The 22,806-nt window shown below is 42.8% G+C and overlaps 1 protein-coding gene across 7 annotated transcripts in view; it reads right to left on the reverse strand.

The window, feature by feature from the left end:
• cspg5a (chondroitin sulfate proteoglycan 5a) overlaps positions 1 to 22,806 on the reverse strand; it is a 53,266-nt gene that overhangs the window by 7,615 nt on the left and 22,845 nt on the right. For 3 of the 7 annotated variants that reach the window (XM_069174954.1, XM_069174956.1, XM_069174959.1), the window contains exons 3-4: positions 11,790 to 11,978; positions 3,540 to 3,618 (exon numbers count right to left, since the gene is read on the reverse strand). In XM_069174954.1, coding sequence (XP_069031055.1) covers positions 3,540 to 3,618; positions 11,790 to 11,978 — 268 coding nt within the window. Of the gene's footprint in view, positions 1 to 3,461; positions 3,619 to 11,789; positions 11,979 to 22,806 lie in introns of all 7 variants that reach the window. The other 4 variants (XM_069174955.1, XM_069174958.1, XM_069174953.1 and 1 more) reach the window with 3 other exon arrangements.

Raw genomic sequence — 22,806 nt, forward strand, 5'->3', positions numbered from 1 at the left:
AGAGAGAGAGAGACAGATGGACAGATGGACAGAGAGAAAAAAAAAAGAGAGAAGTGGACGGGGGAGGGAGGGGGAGAGGAGCGACAGATCAAAGAAGGATACGAGAGGCGGACAGGAAGAGATAAAGGTAGACGGATGAAATAGACAAAGAGACAGAGAGAGAGAGAGAGAGATGGGGTGTCGGAGACAGAGACCGACAGCAGGAGACACTTCCTGTCAGATGTCAGCTGATATTCCCAGCGGGCGACTGACTCCGACTCAAACACAGACTCTCCCGGTGCTGCCCGGCCGTTTCTCTGCATCACCACAGTACATTCGGGTTTGGATGTTACTGGTGAGGTTTCTCGAGCATCGTGGCAACAAACGCTGGGGCTGTTAAGCTGTTTTGTTTTGGAAGAGGAATTGAGGTTATTTGCTTAATTAGAGGGTGTATTTATAAGGGTTTATTTAGGGGGGAGGGAGGGAGGGAGGGAGGGGGGAGGGAACGGGTGGGTCAGTACGGTTTTATTTAGGTGAGTTTTGTTCGTGGTTGGAAAATGTTGTTCCCAAATAAATCTGGATTGAATAGTAGCTGGAAATATTTCCGTTATGTTTGTTTCGAGGTAAATTGATGGACAGAAGGGCAGAATGCGCCACAGCTAGTCCGTACAGATATGAAAGGACATCAAGTCACACCAGATTAGTGACTTAACGACTCATTTATTATTAAGTTTGGGGGAATCCAATACCAGTTTATAAAGTCTAAATCCAGGATCCAAAATCCAATCAGTTTATCTAAAATCTTTCACATTCCTTATCGACTCTATTCAGATTCCTTCTAGCTGGCAGGAGAGGAAAGAGTCAAACCACTCGTTGAATATTTTAAGACTTGCTACAACCTGAAAATTAGATAAAGAAATGAACTGCTGCTTTTACAAACTATTTGCAGCCTTATTTAAATACAGGGATTCTTGATTCAGCTCTGTTAAGATGAAAATATTAAACATACAGCAAAAATAAAAAGATTCAGACCACTGAAAGTGATTCGAAGCAATCAAAAACATCATTTTGCGAATGAAAACCATCTTTGAACCAACTACTGTCCCTTGCTTGCAATGGGACGGCGCATTCGGTACACGTTAGCCAAATTTAGTTTTGCTGCTTTAGAAAATTATGATGAAGTTAAAGTTAATGATTTACGGCTGATGTGACGGTCAGTTTCGTCTAAACATGGAAAAGCTTTGTTGTTTAAAAAAAAAAAAAAAAAAGTTTTGAACATTGCTTTTCGCTGCAAAAAAATTAAGCCTGGTATTGAAACCAAACCCTATTTTTCTTGCAAATAAAGTAATCTTTTAATCCAATGTTTTACCAAGACAGAGACAATTTCCTTCCTTGTAAAACATTCGCAAATCAGATTTAATTTATTTTTATTTTTAAACTGCATTGTTAATCAGCTTGCAGTATTTTTCCTCATTAAATTTCCTGGCGGATTCCTACATTTCTTGGTAAAACGCAGCTCAACAGCGCCACCAGTGGTTAAAAACTCTACAGGGCACCTTTAAGTGGTTGAAAACAAACCAGTGAAATGATTTACAAATACTATTCAATCCAGTGGATGAGGAGGGGTTTTAGGGGGTCTGATATGTAGGTCGTGTTGAGGTTAGGCGTTCAGAAGTTCAGAGATGATGGATTTCTTTATTTACTACGGTTTAGGGATTTAATGTTTGTCAGGGTAATGAAAATGGCTTTTAGTTGGGGTTACAATTAGTGGGTGAGACACTTTTTGCTTCAAAAACAAACTCAGTCTAAAACTGTTACATGAAAGAAATTAGAATATAAAAACTAAATACTGTCAGCTAAAATGGTAAATAAAAAATAAAAACTACTGATGGAGTTGTTAGAGGGTGGTACCACATCTTTGGAAGACTTCAAATTTGAAAAATTAAATAAAAAACAAATCAAACTATCTCGGTTGAAGCACTTCAACTACCCATGCTGCTACAATGTTAGCTTAATGCTACCAGCTACCCATGCTTTCAGTTAGTGAGGCACCTGTCAGATGTCTGCTGCCCCCTGCAGGCAGCAGCAAGGCGTTGCATCGCAGATGTTTATCCTGATAGCCCCCCCCCCCAAAAAAAACCATTTCTCACAAAGAGCCCCCCACATCTGGTTAGCTTACCTGATTTGGACATCAATGCTTTCCCCCCACCCACCTTTTTTTTTTTTTTTTTTTGACAGATCAACTCTCAACCCCCATTTTCAGGATAAACAAGTCAAGCAAGACATTTTGGTTAAAAAGCACAGATTTGTAAAACGGATAGCCGAGCGGAGCTGCAGTGGTTGACATGGCCACCGGGGGTGGCGCATATTAGCGACAGAGCAGACATGCCATGACACACCGATGCAAGAGGTGATCAGAGAGAAAGCAGGTTGGAAAGAGACGGGACGGGGAGGGGTCACAGCGAGGAGTTTTCTCTTTAAATGGCTGGGTTGAGGGCGCGGCGGCTCGGCTGGCGGCTACTCGGTGACGGCAGTCCATAAATGTTCAGTCTGTATGGTTTCAGGGGGGATTTAACCTCTGACACCAGCTGTGTCGGAGCCATTATTCAACCACTGACATGATTTATGCTGCGCCTAAAATAAAGTGTTTTTTTTTGTTTTAGACACTATTCAGTCAAAATAAATATGTGATATGTTAAGGGACATTACCTGAAATAGATAATTAAGCTTTACCACAAAGTTTTTACAGATTTGAGGTTTCAGTACATTTTTTTTCTACCTTTCCAGGTAACCTTTCATTTCAGATCATTTAAGTGCGATATTAATCTCAATTAGCAGACTCTTGAAAAATAGCTTAAGTTGTCTAAACTTGAGTGGTTTTCATCGAAGCATCATCAGTCTACAAAACCTCTGTCCCTGAATATGTTAATTAGCTGTAGATGATTTCTTAGACTGCTTCCTTCAATTAAGACTTTGGAAAACTATTCAAATATCCAATATTTTACGAGATAAAAATAAAAAGCTGTGGAAAAGGTGCATTTATATGAAAACACAGCAGTAATTACTGTAAAGTGGTTAGCTGTGCTGTAAAATATTTATAGTTTGTGATGAACAGGTTAAAACGTGCAAAATCCTTGGTGTGGCCTTCTAAATGAAAAAGATCCCTGATGATTTGACTTTGAGATAGTTTGTAAATTAAAAAAAAAAAAAACAACGCCAATGGACATCCAGGTACTATTATTTCCATCCACTTGGATTTTGATTTTCCGGCACCATTTGAGAAAACTCCCACTATTCCTTCCTCGCACTTCGACCCCGCCCATCCCCGTCCTTTAGCGTTTCACACCTCTGAGTATCGGAGAATACTCATGCCCATGCATTTGGAGGGGAGTCGAGGGCCCGGGCAGGGTTGTTTTTTTTTAGGGGGGGAGGGGAGGAGATGCAGAAAAAGGGGTGAGAGAGAGAGGCGAGAACCACGTTACCTGACAGATAATGTTATCATAGTAAGCCAATGCACGGGCATGAGGGACGTTAGGAGGGGTGTCGCACAGTTTCCTTACATTTGGGTGGGAGCCCTCAGCGATGGTGGACAGCGAGAAATTATCATTGTGCTGCTCCGATGAAGGCCGGTACTTACTGCTGGGCGTCGGGGAATGAAGGGGGGAGGGCGGGGTGGGGGGGGTAGGGTGGGGGGTGAAGAGGAGGATGAGTAAAAGTTGGAGGAAAACAAATATGTTGTGGGGAGGAGGGAGAAAGGGGGGGCGGGGGGTGTGGGGTGGGGGGAACGAATACGGGAGAGAAAGAAGATGTGGAGAAATTTAGGAGAAAAGCCCAAAAAAAGAAAGACAAAAATTTTGAGATTCGGAGCAAAGCAGGGAGGAAGATGAAGCGTGAAAAGACAGAAGGTCATACAGAGGGGACGAGGAAATAAGAATGAGAGTAAAAGACCAGAATAAAGAGGAAATTGGGGAGCCAGATTAAGGAAAAAAAGAGAGTTGGGAAATGTAAGGATGAGTGAGTCAGTTTTGAGATTTGAAAACGTTCCAGGAGGTGGAAAAGGAAGAAAGATGAAGAGTGAGAAAGAGATTGGGCGAGGTGAATTTGGAGTAAATCCAAAAGAAGAAGGATAAAATTTAAAAAAAAAAAGACAAATGGAGAGACGGGTAAAACAAAAATGGGACCGTAGCAGAAATATGGGGGTTATGAGTAGGAAAAAGAGGCAAGAAGAGGACAAATTTAGGAGAAGATTATATTGTTAAGGAAAACACAGAAAGAAAGGATTGTCAGAAAAAAAAACAATAGGGGGGGGGGGGGAGAAAAAGCAAGAAAGCAGCATTAGTCAGATAGCAAGATTACGACTTCTGTTTGTGAGCTGGCAAACAGAATAAAACACATTTCATCTGTGATGCAACAAACGGTTCTTACTGAAGAACCCCAAAGAAGCTAAAAGCTGACTCAGATTTAACCCACGATTGTTTATGTGGCCAACAAACCAACAAAATTTTGGAAATCAGCAATGGAAACCCTTTAAAATGTTTCAGGAGGCCGACGGCATCGAAGCGAAGAGCTCGGAGAGGTTTCGATTCGACATTTTGAATTTTTACGAATGACACCGGCCGAAAATGACGCGTCAGTTCAGGCGCGTAACAAAGTGGGATTTTTTTTTGTTGTTTTTGTTTTTTTTTCTTTGACATTCGGGGAGACGTGCACCATAGATTCACCCCCCACAGGGTCAGACTGTCAACACCGAGTTCTATCTGAGCACTTATCATTTAGGAAAAATGTTTAATCACATAGTTATCAGAAAACGTAAAACATCAGAAATCAGAGAGGAACAGTCGCTTTCTTTTTCTTTATATATATATATATATATATATATATATATATATATATATATATATATATATATTCTGGTGGAAGTGATCTTCTGTAGAAAACAAGCATTTGGAAAATGTTCTCTCTGATTCTGTTGCTGTTCGACTGAATGATTTAAGTTTCTGTCACCCGACATCTAAATCTCATCAACGAGGCGAGGCTCCTGAAAACTTGCTGTGCTATTTTAAAAAATAAATAAATAAAAAACACGCAGATAAACAGAGGCTTTCCTTTTCATCTCGTCGGGGGGAGGCAGCGAACTCGGGGATTTTCCTTCTGATTGAGTTCCGCTGAACTCTTTGAATTCCCTCCTTCTTCTTCTTCTTCTTCATCTTCTTCGTCTCCGACATCTCAAAGCGAAGAGATGTTTCTCTCGGAGACCGAACGAGACGATAACTTTGTCGAGATTTGTCTCTCGCAAATCCGTCTTGTCAGGACACATCTGTCGTTTGCCTCCCCTCCCCCTCCCCCCTCCTCCCCCGCCCGTATAAACTCTTCACTCTGATCATTTTAAGATGCCAAGAAGCATCATCTTAGTCGTATCCGTATATATATTTATGGATACGAAGGCCGCAAATAAAACGCTGAATTAGTCTAAAATACGGGGACTTTTAATCAAAAGTTATTTTGCACCCAAATCTAACCGAACTTTAGACATCGCAGTTGTGGGAGACAAAACAAATGATGGAGTCTTTTCCATCAAGGCGCCAGGTTAGAAAACACTTCTCTCGCGCTATCTCGGAGGACGGGGATGTTTTATTTTGGAGCGCTCACTTCGCGAAGAGGCCATCGGCTCGTTTCCAATATTTTGTTCAGAACGTTCAACCCCGACTGAACGCGAGGTTAACGGCTCGGCGGGCGGCTCTCGGACCACGCGGGGCGACGGACCTTGCGAGCGCCTCCGCGGCGTCGGCGGGCCCTTCGGATAACCAGGACGCAAGCGAACCGCGCGGCTGACGTCGTATTCGAAAAGTTCGATTCAAAGATTTTTTTTCCCACCGTCTCTTTTCTGTCCCGACGTTGGGTCCGATCTCGACTGCGGCAGAGAAACGCTGCAATTACCGGCAGCAGATGGGGGAGTACGCACACGCACACGCACACGCACACGCAGCAACACACTCCTCTGAACATCACGCTGAGCTTCTTTCTCTCCGACTGCTCTCTCTTTATATTCCTCTTTCTCTTTTTCTTTCTCCCGCAACAGTTTTCTCTCCCGGCCTCCTCCAACCTCCTTTCATCTTGCCCTCCTTTTTTTTTTTTTTTTTTTTTTACTCCTCTAATCTGTCGCTCTCCTCCTCCTCTTCCTCCTCCTCCTCCTCCTCCTCCACCGTCTCCTCCTTCTCCTTCTCCTCTTCGATTTCTCTTTGCGCCGACCGCTCGATGAGGCTGCGTTGTCTCTTTCATGCTGCACCCCGCCGCTCACACCCCTCAGGTCGCACAGCTGTATGTAGGTCAACCCCGCCTCCCACTGTTCCCCCCCCCTCCTTCACTCCCCCCCCCCCCTCCTGTTCAGACTGCCCTACTTTCAGCTGGAACCAGAGTACCTATGACATCACCCTTTTCTCTCTCTCTCTTTTTCCTTTTTTTTTTTTTTTTTTAAATTTCTGCTAGCTAGCGTTACAGCTGCTACACTGACTGCACCACTTTTCCTCCTCCTCCTCCTCATCATCTTCATCATCCATAATCTCTCCACCACCATGACCAGCAGGATAACCTTCCTCCCCACCCTCCCCCTCCTCTTCCTCCTAACTCCTCCCTGTGGAGATAAAAAAAAAAAAAAATACCCCCACACCCTCCACCCTCCACCCTCCACACCCTCCACCCTCCACCCCACTCTCCCCGGTAGCGTGGGATCTGGTGCCGAGGATTTCGGTCCTTCGGTTCACATTTGCATCCGCGGCGCTCGGTCGCCGGGCTGCTGCTCATCCACGAACGACGGCTCTGTTGCTAGGGAGATCGCCTCTCCAAACACCGGCGCTGGCGAAACAAACCCCCCCCCCCCCCTCCCACCCACACACACACACACCCGTCTCCCTTTTTTATATTCAATCCAGCACTTCAATCTGTCCGTCACTCTCTTTCTCCTCCTCCGGTCTGTAGTCGGTCTTTTTTTCCTCCGTATACACTTCTTGAAAAGGCTCTGTGGTAACAGGACGGTGTAGCTTCCACATTTTAACATATAAATGTCTTTTCTGGACCTTTAATTTGAACCTGAAGCTTAAAAGGATGGAAATGATTTCAAACATGAATCGCGTTCAATTTCTGCAGTTTAATTTTGCCACCTACTGCAAAATATCTAATTTAACCACGTGGTTGCCGTTGTAACCATGACGACAACGTGTGTGCGCCTGCGGTGGGTACCTTTGTTTGGACTCCTGAACCCACTACAACCTCACTAACCTAACATGTTTGAGACAGACGTGTGATTTTTAAATCTCCAAACCTTTACTTGCAATTGTTTCACGTAACTGATTCATAACTTCCTTACTCCATATTTTTGTTGTTTTTAATTCATCTTCCAGGTTTATCTTCCCTAATCTGACAGTTAAATGGTTATTTATGAGCGTTGTAAATCAGGGTCAACCGCAAGGATTTCTGGATTATAAATAAAGGTTGGATGAATGAATAGTGATAACAGAGAAACTGGATGCCTTCACAGAAGCTCTTTCCTTCATCTCTCTGCTTCCCTTCTCTGTCTTGTCATCTGGCTTTTCTGCCGCCTGCTCGCCATCACCTCTCGACGCCGCCCCTCCCACCTCCTTCCTCCCGACTCCCTCGATCTCCCTCAGACTGTCCTTGTCTCCGTGTCTTTTTCTTTGTTGCCCATCCCCCTCCTCCTCCTCATCCTCCTCTTCCTCCTCCTGTCTCGCAGTCGCCTCATCTTCCTTACCTGTTTTTTTTTTTTTTTTCCCCCCCTTGGTATCCTCCCTCTTCATTTTTTAAAAAATTTTTTTTTTATCTGTTCTCATTTGTGACTCTCACTTATTACCAAGCATCCGATTTTCCCGAAAAAGATAAAGGCAGCAATCTTTGAGAAACCAAGAAGGTCATTCAACAACAATTTTTCACTGTTCTGAAGGTATTTCAGAGATTTTTTTCGCAGATAAAATTCTCTACGCAGCAAAATATACAGTATTAACCCGTTTCTTTGTGACACCACTTCCTGTCCAGGTAGCCAGAAATAAAATGACCCTTTCTGTTAAAAAAAAGAAAAGAGCGAAGTTTAAAAAAAAAAAAAAAAACACAACTTGTATGAAGATATATAATGTAAAATAACATAAATATCTACTAATATTCTGAAAACAGAGCAAAGAGATAGTTTGTCATTTCCTGCCACCATCTTTTATTTGAATTAGGAAACAGTGGCGTCATTTGAGAAACAGGTTAAAAATCTTGCAAAAGCTGGATTTGGTTTTCACCAAGTGACGATTAAAGATGCTGAATCATCGTCAGTCAATTTCATAACTGTGGTAAATTCTGTTTAAACATGACTGGAGCTGCCGTGTCACATTTACAACCTGATTGCTTCAACAAATATCTGTGTGATGAATATGGTTCATGTGTTTCCCGTAACCCAGAATCACTGCAAAGCGTGAAATAAACACGCCTGTCCATTGTGGCAAAACTGTGAAATAGCAACGATTTAGCCCGTCTATGCGTGACAGTTACACGTTTTTGAAGGCGTGAAAATTACCCGCACGTAAATGTCGTGTGACTTGAGATCATGTGACCGAGGTCCCGCAACAGAGGGAATAAAGGACAGGTTTCATTTTCGTCCACTACATGAAAACGTGTCTATGTCACGCCGAGGCAGGCCAAAGCGTAGCTATTTCACGTTTTGCTGTGATTCTTGCTTTCAATCAAAATAAAGGTGAACAAATTAAAGTAAACGCTTCTGTCTTCATTTACTGTATGCGAGTGGGATAAAACTAGAGAAGACTAAACAAAGTGTTTCTGTAAGCAGCATCAGGTTCGATCCCTCAACATTGAGTCAGACTCTGAGCCTTGTACTGCTTCAATGACTGCGACTCATTCTCGATTCTTCACTCATTATTTCCTGAAAAATGAAGCTGAGAAGTTATTGTTGTGATAAATAATGACTGCACTCAGGCCGCAACAACAACAACAACGAGTCTCTACATCCTCGTCTTTCTCTGCTCCTGCGACAGAACTGCGCTCTTTGTTTACTTCGCCTTTCTTCTTTTATGTTTTCTCCCCAGAAATCGCAAGCATTTACTGTCACTTGGCTGTGAGCTCCTGACATTTTAACAAAAACTTCTCCCCGTCAGTGGTTTCAGTTCTGTCACGGTCATCATCTGTTTTATCATTTTCCAAACATTTAAACTGAAATGAAAGATTTTCCGAGAAAAGAATGCAACTTCTTTCTCAGCCAAAATTGTAAAGTTTTACGTTGCAAGACGCTGCAGCCTTCTTCTAACTATTACACAACGCAGTTGTTTTTTTCCCCCAAACAAATTCTCAGGCCCCCGAAAAAGATCCCGAGATGATAACAAGCATAAAAAGTAAATATAATTCTGAAATTTCTGGTTCTCCTCACGTTCTTGTAGTATAGTTGGAAATAAAAGGTCAACTACTGAATATTTGATTTAGAAACCAATATCAGTATTTGCGAATTTAAATAAGCCAATAAAAATATATTTACTGAGACATGAGCAAACATTTTTTTTTATAATAATACATTGAATTTAATTACTACAGAATTGCAGTCAAGATATTAAATGAATGCAACATTTCACAGTTCAAATCTGGTGGCAGATTTTAAACATATGTACTTATACACATTATATATTAAAGTGAAATATACGCCATGAATGAGCATCTCCGAAATTGACGATCAATACCCGAGGTTTAAATTCTGTCGACTGGTATCTAAACGGACTCTGGAGGAGGAAGATGAGAGAGAAAATGTCGAACCAAGACGAGTTCACGACACGAGTCGTTAAATTTTACATTATGCTATTGCATCACTTTAAATCGAAGTAACTTTCTTGAACAGAAACAGCTTCTCTTTTTTTTTTTTTCATTCCAACATCGTTGATGTCGAGAAGTCAAAAACGATGTCATCCTTTTCTTTCTTTTTTTTTTATGGACACATCATATGTCTGTATTTAGAAACAGGAGAGTTTATGTTTGTGGGGTTAAAGAGGTCCTTATCCTTGAAAGACAACAGGAGGTTTGGTGTTTAGAGTCTGGTGACGAGTGAAGAGTCGACGGTGACCGATGGAGTTGAGTTTCTTTGTTTTCTCGTCCTCTGTTTTCTTAAAAGAGCTGAGTTCTTTGTTATTTGTCTGTCAAAGATGATGGAAGATTTCCTTGGCACGTCTCCACATTGTAAAAGATATTATTCCTTATCGATGACACGCAAGTTTTTTCTCTGTTCTTCTAAATTCTGAGAGTTTTTAGGGAATTATTCGCAAGGTTTGATAATTTGACAGACAGAGACGTTTCTTTTCCTCTTTCTGAATGTCACTGTGGTCAATGTTAATTTCAAGAGTGTTATTTTATGTCTTTAAACTGGAAAATAATACTGTTGGTAAGACTTTGTCATACCAGTCATAATTCTGTTGTTTTTGTAGGAGGATATATATATATTTTTTTTTATATTTTTTTTTTTTGGGGGGGGGGGGGGATTAAGCATTACTTCCTGTTTATCTCCACGTTTCTCAGCACAAACACAGTCTGTAACCGTATCTCTTCATACTTTGCAACTTCACAGCTATTTTTCCTCTCTCCCAGACACCACTGACATATTGATTGAATTTCGATGATTGTTTAATGCTGGCGGTTTGGAGGACTGCTTTTTGCCTTTTTGAAGATTTTACTCCTCCCGAACTTATTTTCCCCCGTGTTCTCTCTCTATCGACCGGTCTGCCGCTGCCACTCCATAATCTCCGCACCCATCACAAGCCGGGGCGGCAGCTCGGCACCCCCGAGGCGGCCGCAGGAGAAACACAGTTTTCTGGTTCAATCTTTTAACATTGATGGAGGGAGTAATGTACCGCAGCCGAGGCTCGGTGTCCGCTGGGTAACTGATGATGAATCGGCCGCACCACGATCCCTCTGAGCAAGGCATTAAATGTTTCGGTTTGTAGTTCTATTTGATGGATTTTTTTCTTTTTTTTTCAAACTTTGCCGAATGAATCCACAGATTAAAACTGTCGAGCCTGCGGGATACGTCGCACAAAATGGAGTTTTGCCTCGGTTTTGTATATTCATTCATCAGAAACTTCTTGCTTTGTGGAACAGAAAGGTTGGAAGTCTCTAAAAGCAACTTGTTAACATTACAAAATTAATCTAAAAGAACCTGACAGACTGAGGAAAATGTGACACAAACATATATTTTTATGCTTTATCTTTGTGAATTGAGATGAATTACGCCTCTGTACAGAGGCGATAAGACAAACGACCGTTCAGGCTTTTGAACTTAAAAGAACAGTTTGACATTTTTCTGAAATGATTTGCTTCATTGTTAAGATAAGAAGAAAACAATTCAATGCAACTTTCATGTGTGTTCATGTGAAGATACCGTTAGCAGCCTGTTAGCTTAGCACAAAGACTGCAAACAGGGGTAAACTGCTAGCCGCCTAGCTCTATCCAAAGGCTACCTCGACACAACTCAGTGACTGAAATCTTAAATCTTGTTTATTTAAGGTGCACCAAAGATAAGGTAAAATGAATTTAGCAGCAGAAAGCGACTCCAAATGTGAAAGAAAGTACACATAAGATATTAACTGGTGAGTTTTAGCGGCACTGAGAGGTGGCTTTGCTTCATATCCACCATTAGGCAAAACTTAATTCCCTGCGAGATAATTAAAAAGCGTTCTTCCTAAAACGTCAGACGACTTCCTGAACAAAAACCGGAAGAAGCTTTTCTTTTTGTAACTCCGCCCCTCAGACTCTAGGCGGAGCCTCACCTGCGCTTGCGCAACTTCTTGTTCTCCGTCTTGAGCACGTGGAGCTTCTTGGCGAAGCAGACGACGATCATGAAGAGCAGCAGGACCACCAGAGCCGAGGCGCCCACGGCCAGACACATCACCTGGAACTCGGTCACCACCGCCTCGCAGCGGGCGCCCTTGTGCCAGATGTAATCCTGGACGTTACATCTGAGGCAGAGAGAGAGAGAAAAAAGAAAAAGGAGAATGAAAACGCTAAAATATGTGAAAGAAACAGAAACAAATTAAAACCACATCTTCAAGAATATTATGTGCAAGCAAGTCAGTTTCAGTTTATAGCCTGTGATTATTCGTGCATTTATTAGTTTTTAAACACGGAACTTATCGAACGGTCAGGCGTGCTTTGAATGCCTCCAGATTTTCCAAATTCTGTTTATGAACGTTCAGGATGACTCCGTCTGCTTCTGATTATCTTCAACTGCTTTGGTGTGGGAAAAAAAAAAAACAACCAAAACCTTCAAATGCTCCACAACATGTTATATAAATCTTTTTTTTTTTTTTTTAACGACGCTTTATTCACAAGATATAATATCACTTTGTGTGCTTCTGGAAATAGAAAGTGAGGAAGAAAAAAAAAAAAACTGCCTGAAGTGATTTTTTTTTTTTATGAATTAAACACACTCACTGACAAACACACACACAGAAAAGACATGATAAGATCTAACATAATACCTGTGCATACAGTATGTGGACACACACACACACACACACACAGATGCCTGATTCTGGTATATGCAGACATGGAACTGGTATCAAAGTTCCCATATTACTCTTGGAAAAGTAAAACAACAACAACAACAAAAAACTGAATTGGAGAACAAAACAAGCTTCAGTCTATGAACATAATCTTCCGGGAAGAATCTTCCCTCCCCCTCCCCCCATCGGATGGGATCCGAAAAAAAAAGTGGCGCCAACAAGGTGTCCGATAAGTGGACGTTTTAAAGCTGTTGGTGGGGCTCGATGAAAAGTCAAAGGATCCCAAAAAACAATCTTCATTTCCTAGGAGACATTGAATTTCTTCTTTTTTTTTACTTTAATAGTTTCCTCGTACTGTTTCTTTTTTTGTTTTTGTTATTCGTGACCACAGAGCCGTCAATCTGCCAGACACTCCACAGGTTTTTTGTTTTTTTCCCAGCACTCTGAAGGTCACGACACTTATTTAAAACATAATTGTTTTAACTAGGCACAAAAAAAAAAAAAACACATTTCAGATTAGAGCGCAACACGCTGCACTGATGTGATCTGAAAGCGAGATCAGCTTTAATAAACGACTGACGGAGCAATTAAACTTGCGTCCTCTCTCTCTCCCTCACACACACTTTGTCACGTACTGGACATTTTAGGTCCGCACCCACACAGTCGAGGGGAATGTAAAGTGAACGGAGGTGTCCGGGTCGCTCCCGCGACCCTCCATACATGCCAAGCAGGCTCCTTTCACCGGCACCACTTCCCGTATCCTTCCTGAATCCTTGATGCTTTTATTTTGCCAGCTGAGGGTGTGTGTGTGTGTGTGTGTGTGTGTGTGTGTGTGTGTGTGGGAGGGGGGTGGGGGGGGCATGAGGAGCGATGGAGCCCGAGATCACATTCGAAAGGAGACTTTTCGGAGCACTCGACCCAGAGTAGAGGGTTTTACGTAAGTCGGACTTATAGACGGTGGGTGTTGGGGGCGGGGAGGGATGGATGGAAATAGAGAGTAACAGAACGAGAGACAGAGAGAGAGGGAGGGAGGGACGCACGGAGGAGGGAGGCAAGGATGTGCTGGTCGTCATGGCAACCAAACGGAGGAGCAGACGCGCGGGCGCTGGCTGGCAATGTCCGTGCCATCGCGCCCATGCAGTCGACGCTGAGCCGTCCACCCCGACACAATTCGGTGTCAGCGGCTATTTCCTTCCCCATTAACCCCCCCCCCCACACACACACACACACCCCTCTTCTTCGCTCCTGCTGCTCGTCTTCTTGAGAATTTATTTTCTTGTTCACTGGCTCTCTACCTCCCCCCCCCTCCCCCCTTCTTCCTCGTCCTCCTCCCTCCCTGCACTTTGCCGAGCGCCTCCAGCTGAATCACGTCTCTCCTTTCAGTTTGTGCAACTGTATGTTTTTTTTTTTCTCTCTCTCTCTCTCTCGTATTTTGAGGTTAGGAGGGAACGAGGCGGATGCTGTGATTTTTTTTTTGTTCGGATGGTGAAAGGAAAACCAAAGTAAAGCAATGAACTCAAGAGAGAGAGAGAGAGAGAAAAAAAGTATCGACTGTGCAGCCAAAGAGCTCCATTAATTAAAGTCCAAAAGCTTTTAAAAAGGTTAAAGGTTTGCACTCAAGTTGCTGCAAAGACCTGAATGCAAACAGGCTCAAAGTGTTTATTGTAACACGTTGTGAAGCAGGTGAGTGTGTTAGCGTGCTAACATTTGCCGTTAAGCACAACAAACTAAGTACATTACGAAGTCTACGAGCATTTAGTTTATTATCTCGCCCACGTGATTCCTGCTGCAGCAAATATTCCCTCAGTGACTGCGGACGATGAGTCCAAGAACATTTCAGTTTCAAGTCTGGCCATGTGATTTTTTTTTTTTTTAAGGGAAGAATGATAATAAGTTAGGTGGTTCACAATCATCCAAGCGACATTTAAACTGGGGAGAATTAACATCAGGTGGCTGTAAAGCAAAGGAAGTGATATATTCCAACGGAGGAGGAGGAAGGCCTCTTCAATGAATGAAATCAAACACGGCGAAGGACTTCTTGGTCGATCTGTGGGCGGAGAGGCTATTCAAAAACCACTCGACGTCATTTTCTTTTTCCATCTGATTCAGATTTCCTACCATTTGGTGACTTTGGATTTTCCACTTTCTTCCCTTGGTACATTTTTATGAGCAGGTGTGTAACTGAAATTGGCAGATCTCCTGGGAAACAAAACAGCGTTTTAAAGGTTTCGTCTTCACTGCAGGCCAGATCAGATTGTAATTGAAAGTCATAAAAAGATTAGGAAAGACAGTAAAGTATGAAGCGACGATCCAACACATTGGTCGTTCTGGTGTTTTATTTGAATTTGTTGGAAGTAGCTTCTTGGCCGAAAATTACAAAGACGATCTTCAGGATTGGATTTCTTCTTCTTCCAAAAATTCCGGAGTAGAAATCAAACTGGAAGCGACTCCTCATCAGGGACCAAAAAACCCCAAAAACCTCTGCTGTCAAACATCTTTCCTGCTACAAACCTTCCCACGCGTCCCACGGGCTTTCCCATTGTATCCCACGGCATTTCTTTTTTTCTCCCTCCTGAACCCGTCATTATCTCCCTCGCCGCGGCTCGCCGCAGTCGCATTTAAAGAGACGCCGCGGCCCGGGAGGAATAAAAACAGCAGAATTAACATCGGGGGCGGCCGGAGACACATGGCAGAGCTGAAAAAAATCCTTTCAATATTTACCTGATGAGGAGCCGGCCTGCCGGGCCAGCAGAGACAGAAGAAGAGGAAGGCTTTAACTTGCAGAGGATGACGATGGTGATAAGACTGAACTTATTAGCACTGGGGAGTAAGGAAGAGCGAGACTGATGGGTCGAACCCAAGCGACAGCCAGCAGTGACGTCGCCCGTCGGGTTGTGAACGGCCGTCACAAAGCTCCGAGTTCGGATTTTGGCCGGCGCCGTCTTTGCTTGGAAACCTGACGATACTATGCCCCGCCCACCGATAGCCATAATCTGACTGCACCACAGGCCTGTCAGTCAAACAGACACGCCCCCAAAAACACATATCTTTAGCTAACAAAACCGAAATAACTCGCGGAGAAATTTTATTGACTGAAAATTTGATGAGAGAAGTTGAATGGGAGTCTATGGAGCCGCAGGCGTTTTTGGTATTACAGTTTGAGGGATTTCTGCATCGGCCTCATTTTTCAGACCCCGACAGCTACGTCCACTTTTATATACAGTAAAAGGTCAAACCTCCATTTGGATCCACTCGGGGAATTGACATATCAAGGCAATAAATCAAAACCCCAACAGATCCGCTTCAACAAGATTTGGACTCGGGTATCGGAAGTGAACCGTGAAGACTTCTGATGGATGTGTTTGGGTTTTCTCTCTTTTTAATGCTAAGTACTCCCGTAAAGGGCGAAGCAGAGAGGATTTTGAAGTACGGAGGGAGAGGAAGCGGAGGGGAGGGGTGTGTTTTAACGAGGTCTTTGGAAGGTCAGAGGAGGAACAACCAAAGGCCGGACCTGAAAGAGCTGGTTCTAGACTGACAGGAAAGGACGCAACGGGATGTTTCCTGAATATTTAAATATAAATCTCAGATTTGCATAAAAACAGCACTATTTTTAAACTTTTCCTCCTTGAAGCAGAACATATTTTCTGATGCAACAACTGCAGAGGGTGAAGGAGTTAAGAAAGAGGTGGATGTGAGGTTTAAAGGACGGCGGAGGACGGGAGATGGAGCGTCACCTTTGAAAATCTATAAAACACAAAACTGGCGCTGAAACAAAAGCTGATTTGAGTTTCCTTTTTGAAATAAAAAACAAACTTTCTGAAAACGCTGCGGGCTTTGGGAGGGGGAAGGAAAGCCACAGGGTCAGGCTGAGGACAGGATTTAAAAAAAAAACAACAACTGCAATTGATTTTAAAAGGCTGACAGAGAAGAGGAGGGAAGACTGAACTTTAACGAAGAAAGGGGATGAAATGTTATACCTTCTTTGTTTCGTTTTAACAAGGAATAAATGCCAGGCTGGGTTGGAACGAGGTAGAGTGAATAAAAAAAATTCCCGCCTCGGAGACATCACCAGTGCACTGGATGATTTTACTCACAGGACAAAGGCTTCATCCAAACTTTGACAGGAAAACATAAATCGAGTCAATATTTGGTGTGACCATCCTTTGCCTCTAAAACAACAAATGTTTCTCGGCACACAGTTTTTCAAGGTAACGAGGCTGGTTGTTTTCACAGATTCAATTGACAGCAGCATCTCATTTTTCTTGGTGGCGAAGGTGCTTCTTTAAGAACTGAATTTGCGGAGTTATTGTAATGTGAATTTGGGATCAATCGAACGCCTCCTTGTTGGCATTAGATGATGGAGAAGAACACCTGAAACATTTGAGCAGTGCCGTTCATCCACGTAAGTTTATGATTTGTAGTGAAATGGTACTGTTGACATTTGCATTTAGTTTTACGTCCATTTAAAAAGAGTTCAGCCATTTCTTAAACAGCTGAGCACCGCTGTCTGTAAATGTCATTGAAACGGCCAGAACTGGTGTTTTTTTTTTTTTTAAGGGGACTATTTTCAGAGGCGGATTAATAGATTTGCTTACATTTCAGTCATTTAATTCGTATTTCTGGCAGCAGGCTATGCATGTGGGATCGAGCCAAAATAAACTATAATGTGTGTGTGTGTGTGTGTGTTCGAGGGGATGAACGATTCACAGCGTGGGTCACTGATGTGTTATTGTGGTTGCTAAGAGAGGAAAAACAACGGCGATGGTGATACGAAAAATAAAAAATATCCCCAAGACTTGATTTGGATGCTCATTAAAAAGAAGTGAGATTTTCCTTTTAATTACTCCTCACTGTTTCTATGAATTATTAGAGCTTTTTTTGTTGTTGTTGTTGTTGTACAGAGCGATATCTCCATGCAGCTTCCAGTCTTCGCCGCCTGTCATCGCGGATTCGCTGGCTTTTCGGCTGCGCGGTTGATCGAGCACCTTTGACACGTGCTCGTCAGACGGGAGACAGACAATGAAAAATAAAACCGATTATGAAGACTGGAGCAACACGGTCACAATGTCTGAACGACCGTGCGGCTCAGCGACGGAGGTCAAAGAAAAGATACAGATCTTTAAATCCGGGCCGACTCCATCTAAAATATTGTCGTATTGCTTTAGGTCACGTGCTTTTTGGCTGTCGTCAGCCATCCTACTAGATTTCCCTGAGGCATCGGGTCCTCTGCAGCACGTTCGGCTTAAATACAATATCACTACATCAGCTTCCATTATGCAGATGGAGCCTTTATGACCTTGTAAGCGGGGAGAAAACTGGACCGTCCAGTCGGCCGGTGATGCTAAACCCATCAATTTGAAATAAGGAAAAGGGATTTGAATACATTACGACATTAATTGGCAGCAGAAAAATCTGGAAAAAAAGTTGTTCTTTTTCTGGTGTTTAGTTCAACGTTTTTAAAAGAATTGTACCAAATGTTTCTGAACAAATGATCAGTGTCTTGTGATACTGCATGCAGTAAAAAAAAAAAAACAGTTTCCCGCAGTATAACAATACAAACAGCGAAGCAAAGCTCCACGGGAAAGCACAGTTTCTGGATCTATTTACTCGCATCCTGTTTGCAACATTTGCCGCGTAAACCACAAACAACCTAATTTATCACATTTCTGTTTGTCCGTCACATTTTGGTTTTTTACGACTGAAACCAAAGCCTATTTAAACGAAGGCTCGCGTTCCCCGGAGAGCCCTCGCAGCACCATGAACTGCAAACCAAATACCGATTTGCAGATGCGTCTCTTTTGTCACGCCATCGCAAACGGGATGATTTCAGTGAAAACTCCTCAGTTTTGAGACTCTGATGTAAAAACAGTGAATTTGGTGAAAAGGTGAGGGAGAGGAGGGGGTGGGGGGGGCAATATCCACTTAAAGACGTGAATAGGTTTCTTTGAAGTTTGGTGCACAGATCAGCCTCCGAGCTATCAGTCCCATCTGCAATTATTATTTAAGACCTACGTTTTGGAGCATTTCTTTCTCTAACACGGACGATTCGGACATTATTTATAACCAACCAACCAGCCTGAACATCTCCCAGGTTCGTTTGTTTATGTTCTTGCATGTAGATTTCCTTTTCTGGGCTTTTGCTGAGGACCGGCAGGTTAATCTGGTTGAAGGTAAAGTCGGTGCACGACTGCAATTTACGAGTAATACTTTTTTTTTTTTATTGTCACTTGCAGATATTGTACAGATATTTTGGGATCATCAACTGTTCTTAGTTTTTAAATGTGCTGGTACAGTGGGCAGATTTTTCTCCAGACGGGATCCAGACTTCATACATCAGCAAATCTATTTGTATTTATTTTTTTATTCTCTCTTGCATGACAGCAATTAGGAGAATTAGGAGCTGCCGCTAAAATCCCCTGTGAGCATCACCATTAAACCATTAGACCATTAATTTTGCATATTGATAAATCCAGTGGAGGAGATTTTTCTCTCTACCACTCTTTCAAAATAAGAGCATAAAACATTCAGAGGAATTTAGAGTTGACTGAGACGGAGAGCTGATCGACTCTGAACTGGTTCAATGGAGTTCATCCAAACAAAGATCAATAAAAACCAGATCACTGTGTCTGTGTGTGTGTGTGTGTGTGTGTGTGTGTGTGTGCGTGTGCACAGTGAACCTAACAGTCAACACGTAGTTAACATGCAGTTATTAGATGAACGCAGCCAGAGAACAAATTTGTGCATACACGTGTGTGTGTGCGTGTAGTGATTAAATATGTTCGACCGGGCTACTTTTGGCAAAAACAAACTGTGTGGGTGTGTGGGTGTGTCTTTTGTCTTTCTGCCTTCTCGACAACCGTAAATCTCCTGTGTGTGTTTGACCTTTGGCCTAATTCCACGACCCCTCGCTCTTTGACTTGGAAGGGATACCTAATACACCTATAATCCTGTGTGTGTGTGTGTGTGTGTGTGTGTGTGCGTGTGTGTGTGTGTGTGTGTGTGTGTGTGTGTGTGTGCGTGTGTGTGTGTGTTGGAGTGCGTTTCCATGATGTGATCATGAAATGTAAAATGGATACGAACTGTTGTTGGTGCTCAAAGCTTCCCTTAATTACATCAAGCTGCAGGACAAAAACACACACACGCACACACACACACACGCGCACACACACACACACACACACACACGCACGCACGCGCACACACACACACACACACACACCAGTAAATTCGACCTGGCTCGCCCGAGTCGTTTCCATCCTGGCAAGCGTTAGCAGGTTCTGACTCATTCTCCCACTCAGTTTCTCCGTCCATCTCTCAGGTCCTGTTGATGCTTTCTTGCTCTCCTTTTGTCCTCATCTCTCTCTCTCTCTCTCTCTTTTTCTTTTATTTATTCCCGTTCCTTCCTTTCTCTTTCCATATCTGCCTTTTGTTCAATCACAAACAGAACATAAACACACAACCCGTCCCCTCCCATCGCTCTTGTCATCTGTTTCTCCGAATAAGGTCCTAACAGCCCCGCGGGAGGAGGCGGATTTATGACACCGACGCCGACACATACCGTCGGCCGGGAGGACGGTGGGGAAGATGAGAGCCAGCGCCGGAGATGCCGCGGATAGCTTAAACTTCGGAGCGTTGTTTGTACGGACCGAAGGAGGTTTGGAATCACAATCGCACTAAATAAACGGAGTCATAAAAGACAGCTCAAGCTGAACACAAAGTAAATATTAGTCTGGCTTTATAACGGAGTGAGTTTGGCCACTGAGACGTGGCTTCAGCGACAAAAGCAAACACCAGTTTCAAGGCACGTGCTTTGGCTCGACGTGCAACAGGTCAGCTGAGGCTGAACTCAGGCTTCTTTTTTTTTTTTTTTTAACTTTTAATCAGATCCACTTGTTTTTGCTGCTGTTTCCACATAAAGTTATTTGTTTTTTTGCTGAAATTAAAACATTCTTCATCCTGAAACTGAAAGTCAAATGTGTGACATGTTAAAGGGGTACTCCACCTATTTATCACTGCAATGCCATCATGCCGAGGGAAGATATTTTTTAAAAGAATGATCGAAGGTGACACTAAAAAAGGTGAAATATCCTGACCTGTTTTCTAGTATGGGTTAAAACCAGGCGGCGAACAACAGTGGCGTCACCCGCCGGTTTGTGAATGGCCGTTATGAAGCCTCCAGCTCAGATTTTGTCCGTCGCCATCTCGCTAGTTCGGAGCGGTTTGGAGCAGGAAGTGACCGTATTTGGACGAGCTGGGGGAGGAGCTAGCGGTGGATCTGACTCGATCTGATTGGAAACATGACGATACTACGTCCCGCCCACCTACAGTAACCTGTAACCTGACTGCACCGCAGGCCTGTCAATCAAACAGACACGCCCCCAAAAACACCTTATTTTGAAGCTTATTTTCTAATTAATGACGGATTATTTTCAGACGGACCTCCAGAAAACTGATATGAAGGAGCGACTTTACCTAACAACACCGAGATAACTCCAGGATCATTTTTTATTGATTTTAAATTTTATGAGAGAAGTTGAATGGGAGTCTATGGAGCCGGAGGCTTTTTGGAGCCAACCTCTAGTGGCACCTGGTGGTATTGCATTTTAAGGCACTTCTGCATCTGCCTTATTTTTCAGACCTGTAGGCTACATCCTTTTTAATGTAAAGTTTATGGTTAACACAATGGGTCCAGTACTTCCCATCATGCAACTCACTAGCATCTTCTCACCTCCATAGTTTGCAGTACAGATAGGGTTTCATTTTTTACCTGCATTTAATATTTATCAAATTTCTATTGTTGGATACAGCCTGGGATATTATATGTAGGGCTGCTGCTGAAATTTGTATGAGATAAATATATGAATAATGCTGTTAGATGCTGGAGGGTGTGCATATCACCACGTTTGGTTTGTGTCGTTGCATAATGTGTGAAATTAATTTAATGAGGGATGATTCATGTAAATGACCAGACACTGAAATAAAATTATTCATCCCTTCCGTGAAATATTCATAGTCTCCGAGCACAATTTAGCAGAAAAAGTTGAAGCTTGAAAAACAATCGGGAGCAGTTATTTTCTTAAATCCAACGCACATCGGCTCTAATTAATGATCAAATTATTCTCAGATGGACCCCGAGAAAAACTAATAAGTAGGAGACTTCAGCGAATGACATCTTTATGACTTGTGGACAACATTTATCGACTTTGTATTTCACGAGAGAAGTTGAATGGGAGTCTATGGGGCTGGAGGCTTTTTGGAGCCGACCTCTAGTGGCCCTCGGTGGTATTGCAGTTGAAGGCACTTCCGTTTTGGCCTCATTTTTCCGACCCAGACACTACGTCTAGTTTTTTTATCCAGTCTATGGGAAAACCCTGTAATAATATCTCATTTAATTTAGCTCAAATATAGCACCTAGTCTGGCATAAAAAAAAAAATCCAAGAAAATCAAATAATCTCTCCAAAAACATAATCCTGTGCGTATAGAGGAGATACGTCGAGCGGGTTCCAGGTCAGTAAACAGCACTTCACAAGGTCGTGTGTTTTACTGCGGAGGACTAAAGGTCCAAACATTCATCCTCGCTGTAATCGAGTCGGCCTGATGTTTGAAGCAGCTTTACACACACATACGAACTGACAGCGTTTCATGTACATGCAAACTCAGTCACATGTGTAATCAGACACACACACACACACACACACACACACACACACACACACACACAGAGGAACATATTGGTCCTCAGCTGTGCCAGCGCTCCATTGACCCACATTACACTTCTGCCCAGCAGTCAAACGCCTCTCAATGTTTCTCCAGCGCTCGTCTGACTCACTATCAGGAGGTTCATCATCATCATCATCGCTGACTACTATCTGCTGACTGAAACCCAAAATCTGCCCTAAATATCTGGATCACGTTGTCCGCTTAGCAATACTTTTTTTTTTTTTTTTTTTCTTCAGCCATCACTCCACATCTCTCTCACTCATAATCTGTTGATTCGACGCAACAACGATGATCATTTGTCAGAAACCGGACATTTTGCTGTGTAAACAGAGTTTGTTTTTGTTTTTTTGGGGGGGGGGGGGGGTAGTCATTTTTTAAATTACTACACTGGAATTAATAAACATAGTGGGAGGAAATGTGACGGATCGAGTCTATTTTGTCATGTTATAGGAACCAAATGAACCAAAAAAAATACACAAAAAGGTCAATTTGTGGACCTAATTGTCTGCTTAGTGCCTAATCGGGTTAGTTTGCTAGTTTCTAACTAGCAAAACTTCTAAA

The sequence above is a fragment of the Embiotoca jacksoni genome, unplaced genomic scaffold (genome assembly GCF_022577435.1).
Source record: "Embiotoca jacksoni isolate LCO1_2020_lvr unplaced genomic scaffold, fEmbJac1.0.p SCAF_63, whole genome shotgun sequence".
Taxonomy (NCBI): Eukaryota; Metazoa; Chordata; class Actinopteri; family Embiotocidae; genus Embiotoca; species Embiotoca jacksoni.